Source organism: Saccopteryx leptura, chromosome 5 (genome assembly GCF_036850995.1).
Source record: "Saccopteryx leptura isolate mSacLep1 chromosome 5, mSacLep1_pri_phased_curated, whole genome shotgun sequence".
NCBI lineage: Eukaryota > Metazoa > Chordata > Mammalia > Chiroptera > Emballonuridae > Saccopteryx > Saccopteryx leptura.
This window is the reverse complement of record NC_089507.1, coordinates 140,606,353-140,632,970: the sequence shown is the minus strand read 5'-3', so window position 1 is coordinate 140,632,970 and position 26,618 is coordinate 140,606,353. Positions and strand designations below refer to the sequence as shown.

Genomic DNA, 26,618 nt, shown 5'->3' with positions numbered 1-26,618 from the left:
GTAGTTCGCATCACAACTGCTGTTAACTAAGCTAATATCTAGCTAGGATGCTAGAGAAATGAAAAATACAAGTAGGCCCCTAGGCTTACTTAATTTTATCCAAAATATTTTGAACTTCGTGGATTAGTCTGCGGGCCGCACAAAATTGTTCAGCGGGCCGCGAGTTTGAGACCCCTGGTCTAGTCAGTCAGAACTGCGTTCACGTAAGAAAAACGCAGTAAAGAGCTAGGGCTTTCACTCACGATGAAAATGGCCGGGGTGAAATACACCTTCTCTGCAGCTCTCCACACTGAGGCTCGAGTGTGTCAACTAAAAGAACGGAACTATTTGAATATGCTTTTTAGGTGACAGATTCCATAGGTTGACTGTGGGATGCTTCACCATAGGTAATGAATACCTTATCCCAAATGCTACCCCTTTTAATTAAATGCCTTCCTAGATGGCTTTCATTTACACCCTTCTAATATTTTTGTTTTGAAAAGTTATTTTTAGTGTTGACGCAGCAGTGCCAGTTAATACACATTATGAAGGTGACGGGCTAGGGTTCCCATGCCTCCTAAAGTTCACCTCCCTGTTAGTACTGTGATGACAAAACAGTTTCCTCTCTGCTTCGGGGGGAGAGAGGAGAGCTGTCTTGCTTGTCAAATTTTATTTGCCCTGTTGGAAAGAAATTATTGAACTTTTTTTTTTTTTTTTTCTTTTTCATTTTTCTGAAGCTGGAAACGGAGAGACAGTCAGACACTCCCGCATGCGCCCGACCGGGATCCACCCGGCACACCCACCATGGGGCGACGCTCTGCCCACCAGGGGGCGATGCTCTGCCCATCCTGGGCATCGCCATGTTGCGACCAGAGCCACTCTAGCGCCTGGGGCAGAGGCCACAGAGCCATCCCCAGCGCCCGGGCCATCTTTGCTCCAATGGAGCCTCGGCTGCGGGAGAGGAAGAGAGAGACAGAGAGGAAAGCGCGGCGGAGGGGTGGAGAAGCAAATGGGCGCTTCTCCTGTGTGCCCTGGCCGGGAATCGAACCCGGGTCCTCCGCACGCTAGGTCGACGCTCTACCGCTGAGCCAACCGGCCAGGGCTTTTTTTTTTTTTTTTTACAATTTTATTCATATTTTTTGGAGAGGAAGTAGAGAGAGAGAGAAAGCGAGCGAAGGAGGGAGCAGGAAGCATCAACTCCCATATGTGCCTTGACCAGGCAAACCTGGTGTTTCGAACTGGCGACCTCAGTGTTCCAGGTCAATGCTTTATCCACTGCATCACCACAGGCCAGGCAGGGAAAAAAAACCTATTGAAATGGTGACAATACAGAACTTGTAGGCTTTTTTAGGCAGTTTATTTACCAGTCAATGAGGTATTAAATTGAATCTGTTGAATCTTTATTCTTCTGACTACTTATGTTACCAATAAGAGCGATCTATACACCCTGTGGTGAGTAAGGAGAAACTAACTCACTTGCTGTGTTCTGGTGGTTGTTAGAAGCTAACCTTCCTTATGGAGAGATCACATCTGTAAGGACCTCGGTTAGCACCATCCAATTCATTGTCTGAAATGACTTCCTCTTCCTTATGATGAGGCTTATAAGTTACAAATAACATTTACATTACTTTTAGACTCTTTACCCCTGTTAATGTATCGAACCCTCATGCAGATGAGGGGTTCTGTATGTTATCATGGTTTACCTGCAAGGGGAGAAGTGCTGGGAGAGAGGTCTGTAACTTGCTCAGAGTTGAGTTGTGACCAGAATGGCAGAGTTTGGCCCCAGAGGCCATGCCTTGGGCCCTCATGAGGAGGGACCGGACACAGTACACCCTTGAAGCCATTCGAATTTGTTTGGGTCCTCTAGTTTAGTTTGTATCTTGTCTCTTTTCTCCCTCAGGTAATATACAGGTAGTTTAAGTGATGACATGTGAGTCACTGATATTAGCAATGTAACTCTTAACATTGGTTCGAAGAGGAAATACCTACAGTCTCGCTGCACTCGAATGAATTTTTATTCCTGTTTTGGTCAGTTCGTCATAAGACGACAATCGCTTGAACCTCTTTTATTTGCTTATTATGTCCAAACTCTTGTGTGTTTGCATACCACTGAGATTGATGATTTGAAAGGAGCCCATACTGACTGTACACCCCTTCACTGTGTGAGTCACTCATTTCCCAAGCGATTTCACGTGACTGACTTAACTGAAGTAGTAGGGAGAGACCAGTTGCTGATGAGGCTGCCCTATCTCGGATAGGTATTGGTGGATTTATGGTGCGGCAGAGAAGTCGAACCGGGCAAGGGAAAGCCAAGCGGTCTGTGATCAGGAAGGACTCCTCGGGCTCCGTTTCCGAGCAGTTGCCCGGCAGAGATGACGGTATGTATAGGTGTGATTTGATTTCACCCCATGCTGTTGCCGTCACCACTGCAAAAGACCTGCCCGAAAAGAAGGCTTACAGCCCTGCTTGTCGCTGCATACGGTCATTTGAAACACCACATATTTCATAACTGTGACCGCTGTTGCAGGCTGGGGTGAGCAGCTACCTGATCCTCTGGCTGACGAATCTGTTTCCGTTACCGAGAACACTGAGAAAATCAAGAAGAGATACCGGAAAAGGAAAAACAAGCTCGAAGAAACCTTCCCCGCCTATTTACAAGTAATGTGTTGCTTCACATCATCTATGGAGTTTGTTCATGAAAGAAATGTAATGTATTCTTGAGTTTAAAAAAAAATAGGTTTCTTGTGTTTGTTACTTTTTTTCCTTTGTTCTGCTCTTAATTATCACAAATGCCATGTTAACCTTCCAAGGCTCATAAACGTGAGCATGTACGTTTTTTGTGCTTTGATGCATTTCACAAAGTTCTTTTCTTCCCAGTTTTTCACTTCTGAATATTTTTTTTTAAAAACTGAGTGCTTTGAGGCAGGGGGAAGCATTCATTTGTCCTTCTACTTTACTTGTGCATTCGTGTTTTTCTTCCCCTCTGTGCCAGACGGGTGATCAAACCCACAACCTTGGTGTTACCAGGGTGATGCTCTAACCAACCGACTGAGCTGACTGGCCCAGGCCCTCCTCTCAATACTTGATAAGCTCCACAAGGACACTTTGGGCTGAGAGAATCTCTGTTTGTTGCAGAGCAGTCGCCCTGTGTTGCCTTTGCCAGGGCCCACGGGCATCTCCCTTCGCCACTCCAGGTTCCGGCTGCAGGGCCCGCGGGCATCTCCCTTCGCCACTCCAGGTTCCGGCCGCAGGGCCCGCGGGCATCTCCCTTTGCCACTCCAGGTTCCGGGCGCAGGGCCCGCAGGCATCTCCCTTCGCCACTCCAGGTTCCGGCCGCAGGGCTCAGCTGCTTTCACCTCACAGAAACTAAGTACTAAAATTCCGCGGCTCACCGAAACTATAATTTTTTGCCTATCTGACAAAAAAAAATTAGGTATAATTCTGATTCATTCATACTGAATGGCTATTATTGTGTTCGCTATTGTCATTTCTTAAAATGTGACAATCCTAAGAGAAACAAGCTCAGGCCCATGTTTTAAGCCTTCTTGCGGCATACCGGTTGAGTCTCGCTGGGTTACAGGAACACTGTTCACTGAGCCAGGATGGGCTCTATACCTTTACTAACCATTTACCGCTGTTAGAACCTCAGTGAACCAAAGATTTAATGAGCAGAACTGCTTTCTACTCTTTAAAGTAGACATCAGAGAAATATCCTCCAACACAAAGAAATTAGTTCGGTAGATGTAGACAACATGGAAATAGATGTCTTCCTTGTGCGTCTTATAAATGTTCCATCACAGAAGAGATCAGGGCCACGTGTCCTATTGGACAGAGTCCCCTATCAGAAGTAGGACCAAGACTGAAGGTCTGGCCCAGCTGCTAGCTGACAGCACGTTTCTGGGCCTGTTGCTCAGTCCTCCTCGTGTCAGGAACATATGGAAAAGCCTTCTATATTTAGTAAGACTTCTAAGCATAGCCACCTGAGTAGATAGCAATATTTACGAGAGTAAGTTCTTGTTAAGTGACATGCCACCCAGTGACCTAGCTTTATGGAGTTTTCACATTTCTGTTCCATAATGAAACAACTCTTTCATTTAAAAAAATGCCAAAACTTTAAACCCAAATATTTTCCCCTCTACCAGACCTCACCTAGCTCCTCCCCCATCCCTTCTCCATCCACAGTTAGCATTGCTGACCGTCTGACACTTATCTATTTTTATAACTTTTTCTTTATAATTTATGTTTAGATGGCTTTAATATTCTTGGTTTGTATTTAATTCTTAGCTGGACAGAATCATGCAATTTCTGCTCTCTTTTAAGACTTTAGAGTTTATCTTTGACGGCATAGCTGTTGCATCCTTTTAAAATCTCAACTGTATTATGTGGGGGAGGTGCAGTTGCAGACATCACAGCAGTGTTCGCATTTTGGTATTAAAAATGCTGCCGGGCACTGGTGGTGTGTGTGCATGTTTGGCGAGGACGTGTTCAGTGTTGACAAGTCCTGCAGAGCTATCCTCTCCAATGATTCCTTCTCCAGACAAACTGAAGACAGTAAAGCAGAGTTGTTGGGTTAGGGTTAGGGACAGGTGGGGGGTCCCCAGTGTTTCCTTTGGTCCTTTTCATTGACCCTTGAGACGCTGTGGAGAGATGGCTGGATTGTAAGGTGAGCAGTGTGAACTGTTGGTCCCTGGGAGCGGAGACCGTATTTTGAAATGGAGATATGTTCCTAGGAGTAAATGAAGGTCAAGCCAGACGCCTTTCGGAGGAAGCACAAGTTATGCACACAAGACAGTGAAAATGTCTGTAAACACAGCCATCAGATTAATAATGTGTTAAGTCTTTAAGTGTGTTTATGAATCAACATGAGGTGACTGTCACCCGTTTGAGGTCTGTATTAAAGCTGTAGCTCAAACCTTGGCGATGTCCCCTGCCAGTTATCTCTAAATAATAACAGTCACAAAGCGGGAGTTGTTAGGAATTAGAGACAATCGTACTATAAATATATCAGTCTTCAGATTTAATTGTCGCCTAATTGGGACTAACAGTATTATAGACTGCTGTCACTGCAAATACTAGTGATAGAATTGTGTGCCGTCATTTGCATAATTATGTTTGTGTCTGGTGAAAATACAGAAATTGCACTTTTGAAAGAAGGGAAATCTATATAAAAGATTTTGTATTGTTGATATATTTCTATATTCAGTTTCTCAGTTGTTACAATACCAAGTTTGTCTTGTTATTTCTGCCTTCTTGTCAGAAATGGTGGCAGAATGATCTCGTCATCATTTCAGAATTTTGTAACAGAATCAGCCTTTTTCATTTGTGTGTGTGTGTGTGTGTGTGTTTGTTTATTTATTTATTTATTTTTACCTAGGAAGCTTTCTTTGGAAAAGATCTTCTAGATACAAGTAGACAAAACAAGCTCAGTCTAGATAATCTGTCGGAAGACGCTGCTCAGCTTTCGTGTAAGACTGGTGTGAACACGCAGTTCCTGGACCCTTCCTTAGACCCTCTCCTTAGTTCTTCCTCAGCTCCAGCAAAACCTGGTGCTCACGGTACGTGCACTCTTCTTGGTTGCAGGGTCCTTACCTCCCTTACCATCAAACCTTGGACGTTCATCCATTCGGCCTCGTGCAGTTTTAAAATCAGAGTGATTGAAGTGTAACTTGTATTCAGTAAGTGTAACTTCTAAGCAGACAGGTCTGTATACTATGTGACAAACAGACTTATCTGTGTAACTATCACCAGAGTCCAGTGTTGCAACAGGAAAAGGTTAGGTATTGCATGTTCCTGAGGGTAGCGTAAGGGAATGTAATTGGGCTGTGAGTTGTAAATGTAATAATCTTCGATGTGGAAGGTATGTTTTTGCACATGATTCAGCCAAGGAAAGTCAGAAGAGGGACTGCAAGAGAACTGCTGGTGGGCAGCTGGCTGGCAGGAGGCGGCGTTAGTGGGGGAATCTCATTGTCATGGGTCCGGGTCTCGCCATGGATCGTTTGGGCTGGATAAATCTTTGTTGGAGGAGGAGGAGGGTGGTCCTGTGTGGTGTAGGGCATTTGCAGCTTCTCTGTCCCATGATGTTGTGATGCTCAAAGATGTCTTCAAATACTGCCAGTTGATCCCTAGTAAGAACTAGTGCCCAAAATGCAGTGAATATCAGGACTATTTAGCATTACAGTCTGAGAACTTAATATGTTATAAACATTTGTTATTACATTAGCCTCAGCAGGGCTTTAGGAATTGAACGAGCTGGGTATATATGAGTTGTGATCACTGAGTGTTGTTCCCCCACTGCTAGATCTTTGTCTTACTAATGCTGATAGAGGAATGGATTCCTTTTCTTCTTCCCATTGGTTATGTTTGCTGCTCAGTTAATTGTATAAACTCCATTTGGAAAAGACTCCTGGCAGCTTCCACAGGGGAAGACAGCTTCATACATTGAGTTGTTACAGTGTCGTTAACATGATATTATTCTGGATGGAAACTCAGGCTTTTGTGTTTGGTGTCACCTTCTAGACCAGTGGTAGTCAACCTGGCCTCTACCGCCCACTAGTGGACGTTCCAGCTTTCATGGTGGGTGGTAGCAGAGCAACCAAAGTATAAATAAAAAGATAGATTTAACTATAGTAAGTTGTTTTATAAAGATTTATTCTGCCAAACTTAGTGAAAATCCGACATAAAGTATTTGGTAAGTATTTATTATTATATGCTTTAACTTGCTGTAACTCTGCTTTATAAATTTTATAAAGTAAAGTTACTTCCCTACTTTATAAATCACCATTACTGTGGAACCTTTGGGCGGTTAGAAAATTTGACTACTAACAGAGATACAAAAGTGGGCGGTAGGTATGAAAGGGTTGACTACCCCTGGTCTAGACTGTCTGTCAAGCACAAGGCCATGCTTTTATTTTTTCTTTCTTGGCAATCATTTTCCTTTTCCTTTTTTTTTTTTTTTTTTAAATTCAGTGAGAGGTCATGAGACAGAGACAGACTCCCCCATGCACCCTGACTGGGATCCACCTGGCATAACCACTAGGGGCATTGTTCGTTGCTCAGCAACCGAGCTCTTAGCACCAGAGGTAGAGGCCATGGAGCCATCCTCAATGCCTGGGGCCAACTCCCTCAATTCGAGCCACGGCTGTGGGAAGAAGAAGAAGAAGAAGAAGAGAGAGAGAGAGAGAGAGAGAGAGAGAGAGAGAGAGATAGGAAGGAGAGGAGGAGGGGAGAAGCAGATGGGTGTTTTTCCTATGTTCCCCATCAGGGAATCGAACCTGGGACATCCACATGCGGGGACCAACACTTTACCACTGAGCCAACCAGCCAGGGGCCAATCATGTTACTTTTACTTTCACTCTGTGGTTTTAAGTCCTGGCCTGCTCCAATTCATTCCAGAGTGTTGTTACAGTAAAGTGTCATGGAAGATCTGTGGGTCCTTCAGAGGATAACCTGACCATAGAAGATGTGTCTTATTGTAAAAGTCACGGCTGGCCATTTAAAGGCTGAAATAGATCTTACCTCCTGGTTTACACTTACTTCACAGGGAATGTCTAATTAATGGGGTTTTTTTTAATACTTTATCTTCTGTGTTTTATTTTTAGAGATGTCATTTTTAGAGATGTCGCTTTCTTAATGAAGTGTTTGCTTTGTTTGTTATAGTATTCCCTTTCACTTTATTGCCTGTAGGCCTTTGTTTTATTGTTAATATAAATGAGTCACAAAACGAAAACAGTTGTAACCTCCAATGTGTCATTACTCAAAACATGGTTGTTACTACTGCCAGTACCCTTTCCGTGAAAAATCCTTTGGAAGTGATGATGGTCTTAATTGCTGATGACTCCAGCACTTACCTCTCAGCATCTGCTGGCCTCAGAGATACGGAGTCAACAGCAGCCCAAATGAGGGTGTTTTGAGATTTAATGTCTAGGGAAATATATAGAGACATTAAAAATAATGCTCACCGCATCTAGGCACTGCGGACGACCCCCTGGCCGATATATCCGAGGTCTTGAACACAGATGATGACATCCTTGGGATCATTTCAGATGACCTGGCAAAATCAGTGGACCATTCAGGTACATGGAATGCATTTTTTGCCTGGCATCTGTTTCCTGATATGAGTGAGAGGTTGTGTGTGCGTGCGTGCGTGCGTGTATATAACAAGTTTGTCTTTTCTCTGAAACTGGGATAAAAGACCACACACACCTTTTCATTTATTTATTTTGTCATGTTCAAAGAACTTGTGGTGCAATTCAACTGGCCTCGGCTTTTCTGCTTCAGGAGGGGATGTGACAAGTTTTTAGCTCATTCCCTTTTCGCTGTTTTTCCAGCTGTGTCCGGTTTCAGGTCGTCTCTCATCTCTTCTCTTGTTTGCGTTGCCCCCCCACCCCTGTGCCTCCTGCTCCTGTGGTAATCACCCGTTTTATCTGGTTTGGGTCTTGTAGGTCTTGATTTATGCACTTTCCAGGTTGAGAGCTCACCTTTTGCATTTGGTAAGGAACTGGGCAGTGGATGCCAGCTGACTTAGAGTAGTCTTTTTTTATTTTTATTTTTTTTCAAATAGTGATTTCAGCTGAAACCAGCCCGTAGGTGCATGCATACCTATTCTAGTGCTCCTTTGTGACTAATCCAAACCTTGCTTCTCCCCTCTCTGCGTGCAGCTAAAGCATGGTCCTGTGCTTTGGATGACTTTCTCCATAGTATCTTTTTTAATTTATTTTTTAATGACTGGTTTTATTTTTGTTAATAATGTAATTGATCTTTTTACACAAAACGTGACAGTGTTTGTTTCTAATAGAAAAGCAGATAAGTGCAGACTAAATTTTGCTTTTTAATAATTATCATCTTAAGAAAGTACGGTGTAGAAGTTAGACAATTGGTTACTTTTAAGCGTGGCGATTGCTTGAAACACCAGTTTGTGTGAGATAAGAGCACGGAATGTCATACACGCAATCTACATTTTTGTGTGTATTCTCAATCAAGAATATTTTTAAAAATACAACCTGGGGTTGAAATGACTTACCAGGATCATGGTTACTGAATGTTGATTAAGCATTTTAGAGCTTTTCATTAATTTACATGAAACATGTCCTTCCTGTTTCACAAGCTGCCTGTGATAGTGACCCACCATTTCCAAGTTTAAAGCTGTTCTTGGCGTAGTGACTATATTGCCTATAGAAGATCCTCTCAGACTCCTACCATAATATATGGTGCTTATTTGGGGGCAGTGAGCACGTTAGAATCAGCAAGTGTTATTTCCTCAGTAAATATATTTATTTTGATAAAAACAGAACACAGTGGCACCTAGTTTACAATTTGTTCCTGATATTTACTATCCAGATGGATGGAAGACTCCTGATTCGTTCAGAAATCCAGACTTTTCATTGCTCGATGTTAATCAGACGGTTGTGTCTGAACGCAGGTCACAGTGTTCACGCATTATGCGTTCCTCTTCAGAATTCACTTTTTCATTTCTTGATCTTCTTCCTCCAGCCGGACTGGATATTGGCCCCGTGGCCGGTGACCCTTCCTCTCTGCCTCAGCTGAATGTCAGTCAGAGCTCACGGCCATTAAGCGAGGAGCAACTGGACGGAATCCTTAGTCCTGAGCTAGACAAAATGGTCACAGACGGTAAACTATTTGCCCTCCATCTAGGCTTTCTAGAAGACACGAGTAAATATGACTTTCAAAGACTTTTGCATGCTGATTTATCATTTAACTTCTGTTCTGATGATTTCTGTGACATGCTGTTTTGTAGCAGGATATGGAAATGGTAACAGTTACTATTTCTCTTTCCTTCTCCTTTCCTAGGAGCAATTCTTGGGAAGTTATATAAAATTCCAGGTAATTGTGTTCTGATTTTTCAGTCTACAAAGGGGGCATTCCCTGCTTGTCTCCCACAGACTGTTAATCCTGTTACAATGTTCACTGTGTCTCCTAGAACTCGGAGGAAAGGACGTTGAAGACTTGTTTACTGCCGTGCTCAGTCCTGTGACTGCGCCTCCAACCTCATTAGCACAGCCTCCCCCTCCCCCCACACCACAGCTGATGCCCATTCACAACCAGGGTATGTCGCCTGGAAAAGTCTGAGGGTGGTGCTGGCGGGGGGGTGTCTGTGTGTGTGGTGTTGGCATGTTTACTGAAGCAGACTCAGCCCTGTGTCTTAGTAACAACACAGACCGATAGGAAAAAGCCCTTTTTTTGTGATGACAGGAAAATACCAGTCTCTGAATTTATCTCAGTCATATACCTGCTTCCCTGAGATCCTCTGGAAATCGGTGATCTGCTTTGTGACCAGAATTCTTGGGCCCTGGCTGATTGGCTCAGTGGTAGAGCATTGGCCCAGCATGTGGGAGTCCTGGATTTGATTCCTGGTCACCGCACACAGGAGAACTGATCATCTGCTTCTCCATTCCTCCCCATTCCCTTCTCTCTCCACCCTCTCTCTTTTCTTCTCCCATAGCCACGGCTCAATTGTTTTGAGCAAGTTGGCCTCGGGTGCTGAGGATGGCTCCATTGCCTTACCTAAGACACTAAAAAAACTCAGTTGCTAAGCAACAGGGTAATGCTCCAGACGGGCAGAGCATCACCTCCTAGTGGTCTTGCTGGGTAGATGCTGGTCAGGACACATGAGGGAGTCTGTTTGCCTGCCTCCCCACTTCTCACTTAATAAAATATATAAATAAATAAAAATAATTCTTTTCCTCCTTTTCTTGGCGATGGGGACAGTGTTGCCATGTCTCCCTGCCTCCCTTCCTGGGGTCAGCCCACCTTGGCTCAGACCTTGTAGCCTCTTTGCTGGGAGAACCACTTTCCCATTGCCCGGCTACCTTGTACTGGAGGGTCTGATCTCAGCCTCACTGTCGTTTCCACGTTGACGAACTCCACCCCCCCATCCTACCCTTTTAGTTTGTAACGCGTGATGCCAGTTTGAGGGCCTGTTGGGTTGGCTGCGGTTTTTTCTTTGACTGCGAGCCCTGAAGGCTGTGGTTACAGTTTCAGTCCTGACAGTAGCTAGGGGACGATGGCATCATTTCCAATGAAGATGCTGTTGTGTATCCTGATGACACTGAAGACAATGGGGTGCTTTTCAACAAATCTCTTCCTCCTCCCTGGAGCCTCCTTTTTCTGACGTTGAAAGTAGAGTTTGCATTCTACTTTGAAATAAGTCTTGCCCTTTGACGTAATCTTGGGGTGAGCTTAGAGTTCTGACCCAGCGGGCCCAGCCCTGCCCTTCTGTAGGCCAAGCCCTAACCTGCAAGTCCCTGAGTCAGATGTCCTCAAATACTGCCAGCTGTCAGCCTCAGAGTCCCCAGGTGGAAGCTGAGCTCCACGTGCTGTTGTGTTGGTCAGGTGGGCGCACACCACGCACTGTGAAACACCCCCACATATGGGCATGACCTGCGCCCCTGTGCCGAGTTAGCTCCTCCTTGAATTGGTGTGACCGCGTCATCAGGTGAGGGGCTCTGTGTGCATATGCTAGCGAGCCAAGCATGAGTCCCCATGGTAACCGTGTTTCTGTTTGTTTGTGTAGCTGCTGACAGGATCATTGGGTCTCCCGTGTGTTTATTACTTTAGAATATGTCTATCAAGGGGGGGGGGGGGTGTTGGCGTTCTGAAGGTACTCGAAGAAAAGGTGTTTTGGTTGGTTGGTTTGATGAATATTTTCTGCCGGGAAACTTAGATAAGGAGAGTTGGAGATTATAATTAAGGTGGGGTTCCATGCCTGAAGGGAGAGTTCTGGGGACGTCTCACTGTGGCATATGATCTGTTTAGAAGGAAGAGGATGAGGTGGGAAGCTTGTGAATAAGCCGGAATGAGAGCTGAAGGGCATCTAAGTGGCAAGGATGGGGCCACACTCAGAACGGACATATTTTTAGCAGCCCCGGTCTAACTGATCGTGGCAGATGGTCCCCTGCTGGTTAGTCCACACTGTTTCAGAGAAAGTGCCAACTTGAGAATCATAAATGGGGTTGTTGTTGTTTTTTATTAACAGGAATGGGACTAACACAGAAGATTGTCTGTTTGCAAACTTTGAACAAAGAAAAGAAAGTATTTGATAAAAACATGCCAGATCTATGCTTTCCGTAGCATGGATGCGTCCTGAACAGTCATTGCACGGTGCCGAGGACGGTTGCACATTACGTCAGTCACATCCAAAAATCCTTTATTTCACAGAAAGTGGAGTTGCTTCTGCATTTGACAAGTAGCAGAATTAAGAGCAAGCCCAGGGCAGTCAGACACCAAGACACGTGCTATTTCAAGTCCTGTATATTATGAAAAAATGTAAATGGAATTTTTAGAGACCAGATTTCAGAAACGTATGACCAGTCACACTTTAAGCAGTGTTTTATAGGATAATATTGGGGGAAAAAAATCTTAAATAGCATTACCAGTTTATATTTACAAATAACTTCAGTTGCCTCCTTTTTGTTTCTTTTACTGTTTATGAACAATATGCAAACTGAATTAATTATTCTTCTTTTAAGATGTTTTTTCCCGGATGCCACTCATGAATGGCCTTATTGGACCCACTCCACATCTCCCACATAACGCCTTGCCTCCTGGAAGTGGGCTGGGAGCTTTCTCTGCCTTAGCACAGCTGCCCTACACCGACGCCAGGTACTGGAACCCTGACTTCCTAGGGAAACCTAAGTGACTTCTGTTATATAAATGTTACTCTGTTGCCTGACTAGGCGGTGGCGCAGTAGATAGAGCATTGGACTGAGATGCCAAGGACCCAGGTTCGAGACCCCAAGGTCACCAGCTTGAGTGCAGGCTCATCTGGTTTGAGCAAAAGCTCACCAGCTTGGACCCAAGGTCGCTGGCTTGAGCAAGGGGTTACTCGGTCTGCCGAAGGCCCGCGGTCAAGGCACATATGAGAAAGCAATCAATGAACAACTAAGGTGTCACAACGAAAAACTGATGATTGATGCTTCTCATCTCTCCGTCCCTGTCTATCCCTCTCTCTGACTCTGTCTCTGTAAAAAAAAAAAAAAAAAAGTTACTCTGTTACTGTGCACAATGCTGGTGTACATGTTACTCTGCTACTGTGTACAGTCCGGTCCGTTGATTGTGACCTTTACCAAAAAATCAGCAAGCCTTGTAGCTATTTTGTAGTAATAGGAATTGATGGAATTGTACTAGAAAGCTACGTCTGTGGAGTAATGTATGTTATCTGGCAGGGATAAAAACCCAGCATTTAATCCGATGGCCAGTGACCCTAACAGCCCCTGGACGACAGCAGCTCCCCCAGCGGAAGGGGAGAGTGACACGATGTCCAATGCCCAGAGAAGCACACTCAAGTGGGAGAAGGAGGAGGCCCTGGGGGAGATGGCTACGGTCGCGCCCGTTCTCTACACCAACATTAACTTCCCCAGCCTGAAGGAGGAGTTCCCTGGTGAGTCCTGGGTGCAGGACTTCTGCCTCCATTAGCAGTGTGCCACGTGGCGGACGGGTTTGGTTTCGTCTGTGTTCTTGTTACTCTAGCAGAGAGCCCAGGTGTCATCAGTGGTTTTCACCTGGTGTAACTGTGCGCCATGTGAATGTTCCCTTCCTCCCTCCTTCCCTCTCTCCTTTCCTTCTTCTCGCCCTTCCTTCCTCCCATAATGCCTTCCTTCCTTCCTCCCATAATGCCTTCCTGCCTTCCTCCCATCCTTCCTTCTTCTCTCCCTTCCTTCCTTCCATCCTTCCTTCCCTCCTTCTGCCCTTTCTCTCTTCTTTCTTTCTTTTAGTGTGGAATAAATTGTTTCTGCATTAAATACTTAACTGTTCACCTCACCCAGATTTCATTTTATATACTGTCCCAACACTGAATTTTGTAGAGATAGCTAGAAATCATGACTTCTCCATGTCTTTGTTGTACACAAAGCTCATAAATTGCCTGCTTATAATAATGCTTAATTACTTCCTTTTGGTCAGTTGGATAGCCTTCTCTTGATTATAGACAGATTGACAGATATTTTACAATACTTTTAGCTTTGGTTCTAACAGTTATCTCCCATGTTTGGGGAGATTTCTTTTATTTGACTTAATTGATCTTGGCTGCCGAGCCCCTTTGGTGTAGGAATGTCCAACTCGATACACGAGATTGTTAATAAGGCAACACTTGATCACTTTATTCAGAAAATATTTTTGTTTTCATCTGCTCTGTGCCATGAACTTTGTATGGTACAAAGAACTTAACGTGGGGCTATTCACATATGAACATCTGGCTGTAAAACGTTGGACGATCAGTAGTTCATCAGCCTTTCTACTGTGACGTGTCCTTCCAGGATTGGTTGTAAGAATGTCCACTGTGTCTTCCCTTGCAGACTGGACCACGCGCGTAAAGCAGATCGCAAAGCTGTGGAGGAAAGCTAGCTCCCAGGAGAGAGCGCCTTATGTGGTACGTACGCATCTCCTGCGCGTCCTCAGTTCTAGCTCTGAACACGATGCTTGAGCCTGTTCTTATCGTCTTGGGCTAATAAAAAGATACTCAGCGGCGGAAAACATACGTTCGTGCGTGTGTGACTACTAAACAGCTCTGTTTTTATAATGATTTCCTAACTCTTTCTAAAAACTTCATACAAAGTGTGACATTTTTTATAAGGCAGTTATTTGGCCCAGGATGTGGAAGACTGAGCTCAGTTATTGAGGGGCACATTGAACTCCTTTCACTTAAAAATGGTTTTATCTCTTGAAAAGAGGCTGACTTTTTAGGCTGCTTGAGCGCGTGTCCTGTTTCTTCCACAATAAGCTTTGCTTTTTAAATATTAGGTTCAGTAGTAAATAGTCATGTAGCTTGAGAGACATGTCTAACCTTTTAAGGACCTGTTGCAACTTGCATGTCGCCAGGAGCCGTTAAGTGACAAGTTGTTATTTCCCAAAGAGCCCAGTGGAAATTGTCAGCTGGACACAGGCCCTTGCTTTTGCTCTGAAGCCTATCACGTTGACTTTATTGTTTTGAAAAATATCCTCAGTTAACTTTCCAACTTTGATCTTCAGCGTGCATATATGGTACATTTTTTGGGCAGGGCAAGAATTACTTCTGATGTGTTGGTAGCGCTTTGTTTTGTGTTACCTTGATCATAACGGGTAATGACAGGTTGAGATGATTTATTATTGTTAATGTCAGGCTTCAAATTTTAGATTTGGAGGATGGATTTGATATTTTTCTTTTTCCCTAAATTGGGTGAGATGTGAATTCTTCCACCGCCTTCAGAGTCTGTTAAGAAAATTGGAAAAGAAAAGACTGGATGGCACATGGGTTCTCCAGCCAGGTTCAGACAGAGGGGGTGACACACCTCCCAGAAGGGAGACACAGCGCGCTGCCCGGGCCTCCTCCTGCAGCACCGAGGTGGACGTTCTGAAGGGTTAGGGTTCCACTACTTAAAGTGACGTGTCCTTGCTTTTATAGGACCAGTGTACTTTTATTTTGTTTTAACTTGTTAACTTCTATTGGGAGATCCTTTTCTTACCCACCCACCCCCCTTTTATTTTCAAAGCAAAAAGCCCGAGACAACAGGGCTGCGTTGCGCATCAACAAAGTGCAGATGTCGAATGACTCCCTCAAGAGGCAGCAGCAGGACAGCGTTGAGCCCGGTGCCCGGCTAGACGCTGAGCTCTTCAAGGACCCCCTGAAGCAGCGAGAGTCAGAACACGAGCAGGAGTGGAAATTCAGACAGGTGCGTGGCTTTTCGCTCCCGGCCTGCCGTTTTCAAAGGGCACTGTGCTTTGCCCGAGAAGAGGCTGTCTGTTGACGGCATAATCTCAGAATACATCTAGTTCTTCTTAACAGAATGTGCGTCACAGTTCGGTTGAAGAACCAGAGATGTTCCTCCCTCTGTCAGACGTAGGTTGAGTGAGTTGCTTTGGGCGGTTCGTTGGGGGTGCAGGGAAGGCACCGCCCCTGGCGCCGGCGGGTAGGGCCGATCTGGCGTGCTGTGGGAGGCTCCAGTTCCAAGTCGGGGCGCCATCTGGTGCCGATGACCTCTCAGCAGAAATCAGAACGGGCAGGTTTTGAGGGCAGGGCGGTTCCATTCCACCTCAGCTGTGTGATTGCTCACCCCCCCTCAATTCCACAGCAAATGCGGCAGAAGAGCAAGCAGCAGGCGAAGATTGAAGCCACTCAGAAACTGGAGCAGGTGAAGAGCGAGCAGCAGCAGCAGCAGCAGCTCCTCGCGCAGCCTCTGCCAGTGCCCTCGGGCTCAGACACATCGAGCAGCGGGATGCAAAGCCCCCTGACCCCCCAGCCCGGCAACGGCAACGGCAGCACGTCTCCCGCGCAGCCGGCCATCCACAAGGACCTGTTTACAAAGCCACTCCCCAGCGCACAGACATCTGCATCTGCGGACAACGTATTTGTCAAGCCGCAGGCGCCGCCGCCACAAGCCCAATCCCGGGTCCCCCTCCAAGAGGGCCTGGCGCAGCCTCCGCCATCCCAGACGCCCTCCCCACAGGTGTTCTCGCCTGGGTCCTCGAACTCCCGCCCGCCGTCCCCCATGGACCCGTATGCGAAGATGGTGGGCACCCCGAGGCCAGCGCCTGTGGCCCACAGCTTCCCCAGGAGAACGGCGGAGGGCTGTGCGTCCCTGCCACCAGGGCCGGGGCCTTGTCCTGCGCCGCTGAGTGAGGGCACAGCTCGGAGGCCCTCCCCAGTAGGGGACCCATGCTGCTCCTCCTCCGTGTGCGGCGACCCCTACGCAAAACCTCCGGACACGCCAAGGCCTGTCGTGGCAGAACCATTTCCTAAACCTCTGGGCCTTCCCCGGGCAACCGTGGTTCTGGAGCAGACCGCGAAGGGGGGCCCCCTAGCAGCTGGAACCAATGATCACTTCCTGAAGCCATCTCCGAGGACAGACGTGTTTCAGAGACCACGGATCCCTGACCCGTACGCACGACCCTTGCTGGCACCTGCACCTCTTGACAGTGGTCCCGGACCTTTTAAGACCCCGATGCAGCCACCCCCGTCCTCCCAGGACCCTTATGGGTCAGTGCCGCCAGCCCCGAGGCGGCTGTCTGTGGACCCTTACGAGCGGCCGGTGCTGACCCCGAGACCGGCAGACAGTTTCTCTCACAACCCATCAGGTGATCCATACAGCCAGCCGCCCCGCACCCCGCACCCAGCCCTGAGCGAGCCGTTTGCCTACCCCTCAAGGGCCTTTCCACAGCCTGGGACTGCACCAAGGCCCGCCACTCAGGACCCGTACGCCCAGCCATCAGGGCCGCCTCACTCTCATCTGGACCCCTATGCCCAGCCCCCCGGCACACCTCGGCCCCCCATGATGGACCCCTATAGTCAGCAGCCTCCAACCCCCCGGCCACTGGCACAGACCGACCTGTTCCTGCCGTCTGCTGCAAACCAGAGACACCCTGACCCATACGCCCACCCCCTTGGGACTCCGAGACCTGGAGCTTCTGTGTTCTACCCCCCACCGCCAGCAACGCTGAGGCCTAGGATCTCCGAGGGATTCTCTCGGTCCTCGGCGGCGAGACCTGCCCTCCTGCCGAGCCAGGACCCATTCCTGCAAATGGCTCAGAACCGGGGCCCACCTCTACCCGGCCCCGTGGCGAGACTCCCTGATGTCCGTTCCCAAACCCCAAGGCCGCCTGGACCCGGCCTTGTGGACACGTTCAGCCGTGTCTCCCCGTCTTCTGCTCGTGATCCTTACGATCAGCCCCCCATGACCCCACGGCCTCAGGCTGATGCCTTCGTGACCAGTCAGGCTGTGCCTGACGCTGCTGACCAGCCCCGGCCTGGGTCTGAGGGGAACTTCAGTGCTCCCACGAACACCTCCATGACCTCGCAAGGCCAGCCGTTTCCCAGCATCTCCCAGCCTCCCGGGCCAGTACCGACCTCGGGAGGGACCGACACGCAGAACACCGTCAACATGTCTCAGGCGGACACGGAGAAATTGAGACAGGTAAACACATTGTAGGTTCTCAGAGGGTTTAAGTGCATTATTTAGGAGCGCTACTCATCTCATCAGACTGATGGGCTGATCTACACAGGTGTTCAATGTGTCTTCAGTAGAATTTGTCAAACAAGGTAAAGGGGAGGGGTGGAATTAACCCAGGTGAATTTATTCTATATCTACTTTCAGTGTTTATCACTTTTTAGGTGAATTCTTATTGACAAAAGCTGTCAATTTTGTGAACCTTGTCAGGCAACAGAAAGGCCCCAAGTAGTCAACTTACGTTTTATAGCCTGTAGAGCAGCTATGTGTAACTGGTGTTCTATCAAACTTTAAACATGAAGCTATTTTTTTTCTCCTTTAAGTGAGAGGAGGGGAGACAGAGAGACAGGCTCCTGCATGCACCCTGGTTGGGATCCACCTGGGAACTGCTATCTGGGGCCATTGCTCAAATCACCTGAGCCATGGCTGCGGGAAGGGAAGAGAGAGAGAGAAAGGGGAGATGGTCGGAAAGAGAAGCAGATGGTCGCTTCTCCTGTGTGCCCTGACCTGGGAATCAAACCCGGGACGTCCGCACACCCGGGCCGATGCTCTATCCACTGAGCAAATCGATCAGGAACATGTGACGCTAGTTTAAACATGACTGTAGTCCCATCCGGGGAGCATTACGCATTCTAAAGCTGTGCATTGTCAGAAACCACAGTGAGTCTCGTCTCCTTCAGCGGCAGAAGTTACGGGAGATCATCCTGCAGCAGCAGCAGCAGAAAAAGATGGCTGGCCGGCAGGAGAAGGCACCCCTGGACACAGCTGCCATGCCGCGCCCTGCACCCCTGCCACACTGGCAGCCTGAGAACGCCAGCCAGGCTTTCAGCAGGCCACCGCCCCCCTACCCCGGGACCCTCAGATCCCCTGCTGGCCCTCCACTGGGACCCAGATACTCTCTCTTCCCCAAAGACCCCCGTGGACCTTACACTCCTGACGTTGCTGGTATGGGCATGAGACATGGATTCAGGTAACGTGTTTTGTTTTGTGCCCTGTGAGAAGTTGCCTTTGGACGAAGGGATTAGACCAGAGGTAGTCAACCTTCATACACCTACCGCCCACTTTTGTATCTCTGTTCGTAGTAAAATTTTCTTACCGCCTACCAGTTCCACAGTAATGGTGATTTATAAAGTAGGGAAGTAACTTTACTTTATAAAACTTATAAAGCAGAGTTACAGGAAGTTAAATCATATAATAATAATTACTTACCAAGTACTTATGTCGGATTTTCACTAAGTTTGGCAGAATAAATCTTTTTTTTTTTTTTTTTTTTGTATTTTTCTGAAGCTAGAAACGGGGAGAGACAGTCAGACAGACTCCCGCATGCGCCCGACCGGCATCCACCCGGCACTCCCACCAGGGGGCGATGCTCTGCCCCTCCGGGGCGTCGCTCTGCTGCGACCAGAGCCACCCCAGTGCCTAGGGCAGAGGCCAAGGAGCCATCCCCAGTGCCCAGGCCATCTCTGCTCCAATGGAGCCTCGGCTGCGGGAGGGGAAGAGAGAGACAGAGAGGAAGGAGAGGGGGAGGGGTGGAGAAGCAGATGGGTGCCTCTCCTGTGTGCCCTGGCCGGGAATCGAACCCGGGACCTCTGCACGCCAGGCCGACACTCCACCACCGAGCCAACCGGCCAGGGCCGGCAGAATAAATCTTTATAAAACAACTTACTATAGTTAAATCTATCTTTTTATTTATATTTTGGTTGCTCCACTACCGCCCACCATGAAAGCTGGAACGCCCACTAGTGGGCGGTAGGTACCAGGTTGACTACCACTGGATTAGAAAAACGAGGGTCGCCCGTAATTTATGTAGTCATAACTGCTTTTTCCTCCTTGATCCCTTTGAGTTACGACCAGTGTTATTTCCCCCATGTTTAATTTTACTTTACGTTGTGACTGGAGATTTCTCCTCCCTTGGAAGGATATTGTCCTTCATGAATTTTCCATGATGAGATAGGGTGGTAAAGTTAGTTGGTTGTATTTTTTGTTTGTTTCTTTGTTTCTTTGTTCAGAAGTGATTGATGGGAAGGCTAAAGCCAAACACGCCCCAGGTGTACTGAGGAACTTGCCTTTTTTTTTTTAATTAATAAATTTTTATTAATTTTAATGGGGTGACACCAATAAATCAGGGTACATATATTCAAAGAAAACATGTCCAGGTTATCTTGTCATTCAATTATGTTGCATACCCATCACCCAAAGTCAGATTGTCCTCCGGAACTTGCCTTTTTATTTTTTTTATTTTTTATTTTTATTTTTTTGTATTTTTTCAAAGCCAGAAACGGGGAAGCAGTCAGACAGACTCCCGCATGCGCCCAACCGGGATCCACCCGGCACGCCCACCAGGGGGTGATGCTCTGCCCATCCGGGTGTCACTCTGTTGCGACCAGAGCCACTCTAGTGCCTGAGGCAGAGGCCACAGAGCCATCCTCAGCGCCTGGGCAAACTTTGCTCCAGTGGAGCCTTGGCTGCGGGAGGGGAAGAGAGAGAGAGAGAGGAGGGAGAGGGGGAGGGGTGGAGAAGCAAATGGGCGCTTCTCCTGTGTGCCCTGGCCAGGAATCGAACCCGGGACTCCTGCACGCCAGGCCGACGCTCTACCACTGAGCCAACCAGCCAGGGCCCAGAACTTGCCTTTTTAAGATACGTTTTTCCTTTTATCACACAGTTTTTTTAGTCTAACACCGACCTCCATGTTATTATAGCGTTAGCCTTGTTTTTCTTTTTTATTCCATTTTAGTTTTAAACATATGCCTGTTCTGTTTTCTGTTTACTTGTAAATTGTCTTTAGTTTTCCCCAGGAGGGATGGTCTAAGTCTGTGGTCCCCAACTCCCGGGCCGTGGACCGGTACCAGTCCATGGTCCATTTGGTACCGGTCCGCAGAGAAAAAATAAATAACTTACATTATTTCCGTTTTATTTATATTTAAGTCTGAACAATGTTTTATTTTTTTAAAATGACCAGATTCCCTCTATTACAGCCGTCTAAGATTCTTGATGTTTGTCTCGGTCACGTGATACATTTATCCGTCCCACCCTAAAGGCCGGTCCGTGAAAATATTTTCTGACATTAAACCAGTCCGTGGCCCAAAAAAGGTTGGGGACCACTGGTCTAAGTAACGCAAGTAATCTTGTAATGCATTCATTGGCTGAGTCTTCCCCAGCGAGGCCTGTTTGGCTTTGTCTTAACCACCTCCTGTCTTCAAGCAGTGGGGGCAGTCTTCCCCACATCAGCTTCCTCCTCGGAGCCTCTCTAAATGGGGAAGAAAAGAAATGGACTTGTGCTCCAGGAGGATCACACTTATTTCTGAACAGTCGATTCCACCCCTGCTTGGTGGCTGTTCCTTTGTGTTCCTGTACCTTGTCTCTTGAGCATAGGTCTTCAGAGCTCTGATACTTTGTTCCTTGTGGATACTTAGGAAATGTTTTACTTGCATTTGGATACTTTTTCGAATGCTTGCTAAGCAGGGCCAGTAAGCCAGTGTATTTGGCAACATTTGTATCTGGGTTTAATCTGATATATTTCCTTACCCCAAATGTAACAATGTAACGTGGCACTTAATACTGTGTGCTTGCTTTTTTTCTTTTTTTCTTTGTAGATTTGGATTTCCAGGAGGAAGTCAGGGCACCCTGTCCGGTCAGGAACGCTTCCTTGTGCCTCCACAACACATCCAGGGACCTGGAGTACCTCTGCAACTGAGGAGATCGATGTCGGTGGACGCGCCACAGCCGCTGCCTAGCTCCCAAATGAACACCCCGGTGGGACTCCCTCAGCCCTTCCCGCCGCAGGGCCTGCCGGCCCAGCAGCATCACATCCTGGGCCAGGCCTTCATTGAGCTGAGGCACCGGGCCCCTGATGGGCGGCCCCGGCTACACTTCAGTGCTCCTCCTGGGAATGCCCTGGAGGCGCCTTCTCCTCTGAGACATGGGAACTTCCTGCCCCGGTCCGAGTTTCTGGGCCCCAGACACACAGACCCCATGCGACGACCTTCTCAAGGTCTGCTCAGTCAGCTCCCTGTGCATCCAAATTTGGAGCAGGTGCCGCTATCTCAGCCGGAGCAGGGTCACCCTGTGCACTCCTCCCCTGTGGTACTGAGGACCCTGAGCCACCCTTTAGGGGGTGAGTTTTCAGAGGCCCCCTTGTCCGCATCGGCATCAGTTGAAATGACACCGGATCATTTACAGGTAGCTGCTCAGTCTTCCAACGGCCTTGAGGAAAAACTTGATTCCGATGACCCTTCTGTCAAAGAGCTAGATGTTAAAGACCTGGAGGGGGTTGAGGTCAAAGACTTAGATGATGAGGATCTTGAAAACTTAAATCTAGACACCGAGGACGGCAAGGGAGATGAACTGGACACTCTGGGTAATTTGGAAGCTAACGACCCCAACCTGGATGACCTTTTGAGGTCAGGAGAGTTTGATATCATTGCGTACACAGATCCAGAACTGGACCTCGGGGACAAGAAGGGCATGTTCAACGAGGAGCTAGACCTGCACGTCTCCATTGATGACAAGTTAGAAACCCCGGGTGTCTCTGCGGAACCCACAGAAAAGGAGCCAGAAGAAAAAGCCGCAGTTCCTTCCGATCAGCATTCTCCATGGAAAAAGCCCACTGGTCCCAGCGAGATCAAAACCGAAGTGCTGTCCCCAAATGCTGAAAGTGAGCCCAAGTGTGAGGGCGAGGGCAGAGACGACGCCAACACGCCTTGCGCGCAGAAGGCGGGCCACGTGGCCAGGGAAGACGGGGACAGGGCCACGCCCTCATCCTGTGATGCAGCCCTGCCTGACACACGGGCTCCTCAGGAAGCGGCCGGCACCGGCATGGCCCTCGGATCTGCTCAGCTGCCTGCTGACGGTGCCCTTGGCTCCTGTGGCATCCCGGGGTCAAACCCCGTCCTCTCCAGTCTTCTGGCCATTGAAAAGCCAGACAGCGCAGATGGGAGGCCACCGGGGTCCCCGCCGGTGTTGCCGGCCTCCCCACCCAGCCACGTGTCAGGTCTGCCGCCTCTAACGACACCGCCAAGTCACGTTTTGGACAATGCCATGAGCTCAAACATGACGGTAGTTTCTAGGATCAACCACACTTTCCCTCAGGGTGTGCAGGTAAATCCAGGACTCCTGCAGGGTCCATCAGCGGCAAATCATGGTTTCGGGACAGGAAAGCCTGCAACTCAAACCATGCCTGTCCCCAGCCAGTCTGGCTCAAACGAAGGTGCCGGTGGCATGCCCGGGCCCCAGCCGCCTGCGGTGCCCCCTGCGCTGGCCCAGCAGAGCAGAGAGCGCCCCCTGCTCCTGGAGGAACAACCCCTGCTCCTGCAGGACCTTTTGGATCAGGAACGGCAGGAGCAGCAGCAGCAGAGGCAGATGCAGGCCATGATCCGGCAGCGGTCCGAGCCCTTCTTCCCCAACATCGGTAGGAGCTGCCGCCTCACATAGCCATCACAGCGGTAGCAGGGCCAGTAGCAGGGTGTTGTCTGGGCAGGGAGCGCGTGCTGGATTTCGGGTTTAGAGTCCTGTGTGCATTCCCCCTTCGGCTTCTAAGTGAAAGTCTTTACATTGTGTAGATTCCTCCTGGGTAAATCAACAGGTTCCAATAGCTCAGTTGGCTGTTCCTGATTCTGTTGTCTAATAGACGAGCTGTTTTCTCTTTAGTTCCTTTTCTCTGTTATCACCATAATGGTTCTCAGAGGCATTGACTTGAAAGAGATGACAACAGAGATAACTTCCATTTGCGGATGATAAATACTTGGCAGTTTTTTGTAAGATCAAGCTCTTTAGTTTCTGATGGTTTACTAATTTGGGTACCTCTGCAAGACAGCAATGCAGTAACATTTCCCGAGGGTTTCTAAGAAAGAATCAGCCATCAGAGGACATACGTCTTAGGACTGCTTTCTTCTGAACAGTAAAGTCGACGTTCTGTGCTGCATGCAGTACCAATTCCATTGTATCAGCAGCTCATTTCTCTTTCACTTATGTGCAGAGAGGTCTTTTCTCAGTAGACTTACTGTAAGACTGTCCTCAAGAAGTATGGCCTGACCTGTGGTGGCACAGTGGATAAAGCATCGACCTGGAAATGCTGAGGTCGCTGGTTCGAAACCCTGGGCTTGCCTGGTCAAGGCACACATGGGAGTTGATGCTTCCAGCTCCTCCCCCCCTTCTCTCTCTCTGTCTCTCTCCTCTCTCTCTCTCTCTCTCTCTCTCTTTGTCTCTCTCCCTCTCTCCTCTCTAAAATGAATAAAAAAATTAAAAAAAAAAAAAAAAAAAAAAAAGAAGTTGATGCATTTTCCCTGCAAACGGTGATCACTAATTTAGTGGCATTCCTTAGTCTTGGAAATAACTGCCAATTCTCATGATGCTGACATTACTAGAAACGCAGTTTGATTAGCACTTGACAGTTTGGATGAAGAGGAAACTCCTTGCTTTTATTATCGCTGTCATTTCCCTTTGACCTGACAAGTTTCTTGTTTTCACTATTATGGGAGATATGGTGAGGTTCAGGCTAAGGTTCTCGATGTCTTGTAATTCCTTACCTAGTCTAGAAGCATTTTTGTTCTTGTTGTTTGTTTTTTACTTCAGTGAGAGGAGAGGAGGCAGATACAGATTCCTGCATGCACCCCAACCAGGATCCACCTGGCAAACCCACTAGGGGGCAATGCTCTGCTCATCTGGGGTGCTGCTCCATTGCTCAGCAACCAAGTTCTTCTTAGTGCCTGAGGCAAAGGCCATGGAGCCATTCTCAGTACCTGGGGACAACTTGCTCCAGTTGAGCCATGACTATAGGAGGGACGGAAGAGAGAGAGAGAGAGAGAGAGAGAGAAAAGTGATGGGGAGGGGCAGAAAAGCAGATGGTCTCTTTTCCTGTGTGCCCTGGCTGGGAATTGAACCCAGGACATCCATACGCCGCTGGGCTGACACCACCAAGCCATCAGGCTAGGGCCTAGAAGCGTATTAACAGTGATAACCAAATAATAAGGAATGAGAATCTATAAAATTACATAATGTTTGTGATGATTATGTTACCTCTAAGTGTAACTTGAGCCACGTGCTGTGAAATGAGTAACTTTACAATATATTTCTTTCTTCAGATTTTGATGCAATCACAGATCCTATCATGAAAGCCAAAATGGTGGCCCTGAAGGGCATAAATAAAGTAATGGCACAGAACAACATGGGCATGCCACCGATGGTCATAAACAGGTAGGGGGAATCCTCCTTCTCCCTTTGTATCAGGAAGTACACGAAGTCATCACGAGTAGCGACGAAGGATGTTAGTGTAACTCAAAAGCCAGTATTCTGGGAATGGACAGCATTTATATTGGTTGTGTTATTGGCTTGGTATGATTGCTTGTAAGGGTTTAATTTCCATCTGTTTAATGGGAAACATCATAGAACATCTAGAAAGGTTTGTAAGCTGAGTGAGGCTCTAAAGTAAATGCCCCCAAACTAAATTTGAACCAGAAAAAAGCATCATTAGGCGTAGATGACATTTGAAAGTTAACAGTTCAAGAATTCGTACACCTTTTCACTGTTAGCAGAAATCTGGAAATTATGCATTAAAGAAGACTCTAAGGCAGGGGTCCCCAAACTACAGCCCACGGGCCACATGCGGCCCCCTGAGGCCATTTATCCGGCCCCCGCCGCACTTCTGGAAGGGGCACCTCTTTCATTGGTGGTCAGTGAGAGGAGCATAGTTCCCATTGAAATACTTGTCAGTTGGTTGATTTAAATTTACTTGTTCTTTATTTTAAATATTGTATTTGTTCCTGTTTTGTTTTTTTTACTTTAAAATAAGATCTGTGCAGTGTGCATAGGGATTTGTTCATAGTTTTCTTTATAGTCTGGCCCTTCAACGGTCTGAGGGACAGTGAACTGGTCCCCTGTGTAAAAAGTTTGGGGACCCCTGCTCTAAGGCCTGACCAGGTGGTGGCGCAGTGGATAGAGCGTTGGACTGGAATGCCAAGGACCCAGGTTCGAGACCCTGAAGTCTCTAGCTTGAGTGCGGGCTCCTCTGGTTTGAGCAAAATCTCACCAGCTTGGACCCAAGGTCACTGGCTCGAGCAAAGGGTTACTCTGTCTGCTGAAAGCCCGCATGGGGTCAAGACACATATGAGAAAGCAGTCAATGAACAACTAAGATGTCGCAATGCACAACAAAAAACTAATGATTGATGCTTCTCATCTTTCCATTCCTGTCCTTCTGTCCCTGTCTCTCTCTCTGACTCTCTCTCTCTGTCTCTGTTAAAAACAAAACAAAACAAAAAAAACTCTTTAAGAGCTTGTTTGACCGCATGAATTTCTGGATTCGAGTATTTATGTAGCCTAAGGGATTAACCTCTGGGCAGCATCTTAAGTTTTGATTATGGACCACCATCAGAATTATATGAGGTGTGTTGTGTGTTTAAATGCATATCTGTTTACTCCAATGCAGACCTGCTGACTCATTTTTTCACAGATAGCGCTGATCTGTCTGTTTTCAGCACCACATGTGAATGGTTCTTATGTATATTGCTGTTTGATAATCTCTGTCAGTAGACAGGGATGGAGCTTCCATTTAGTCTCATTATCTTGTTGAGAAACTTTCCACAAAAGAGGTGATTATGGGGTTGAATACAAAATCTCCATGAATTTAATAAACAGGAGACTTCAGATAAATTAGGACTCTGTGAAGGTTTAATTCTTTTCATTTGTTGAGAGAAGTTTGGGAATTGTTAAA

The 26,618-nt window shown here is 47.4% G+C and overlaps 1 protein-coding gene across 12 annotated transcripts in view; it reads left to right on the top strand.

The window, feature by feature from the left end:
* Positions 1–26,618, top strand: part of KMT2C (lysine methyltransferase 2C) — a 228,757-nt gene that overhangs the window by 167,903 nt on the left and 34,236 nt on the right. For 8 of the 12 annotated variants that reach the window (XR_010751578.1, XM_066385386.1, XM_066385392.1 and 5 more), the window contains exons 25-40: positions 2,238–2,357; positions 2,507–2,637; positions 5,354–5,534; positions 7,947–8,051; positions 8,421–8,468; positions 9,469–9,606; positions 9,787–9,819; positions 9,917–10,042; positions 12,465–12,597; positions 13,161–13,375; positions 14,289–14,362; positions 15,462–15,641; positions 16,041–17,879; positions 18,593–18,882; positions 21,506–23,319; positions 24,992–25,103. Coding sequence is in view for 11 of the 12 variants with exons in the window: in XM_066385386.1 (XP_066241483.1) it covers positions 2,238–2,357; positions 2,507–2,637; positions 5,354–5,534; positions 7,947–8,051; positions 8,421–8,468; positions 9,469–9,606; positions 9,787–9,819; positions 9,917–10,042; positions 12,465–12,597; positions 13,161–13,375; positions 14,289–14,362; positions 15,462–15,641; positions 16,041–17,879; positions 18,593–18,882; positions 21,506–23,319; positions 24,992–25,103 (5,539 nt within the window). In the remaining variant the exon portion in view is untranslated. The remainder of the gene's footprint in view (positions 1–2,237; positions 2,358–2,506; positions 2,638–5,353; positions 5,535–7,946; positions 8,052–8,420; positions 8,469–9,468; positions 9,607–9,786; positions 9,820–9,916; positions 10,043–12,464; positions 12,598–13,160; positions 13,376–14,288; positions 14,363–15,461; positions 15,642–16,040; positions 17,880–18,592; positions 18,883–21,505; positions 23,320–24,991; positions 25,104–26,618) is intronic. The other 4 variants (XM_066385396.1, XM_066385393.1, XM_066385389.1 and 1 more) reach the window with 2 other exon arrangements.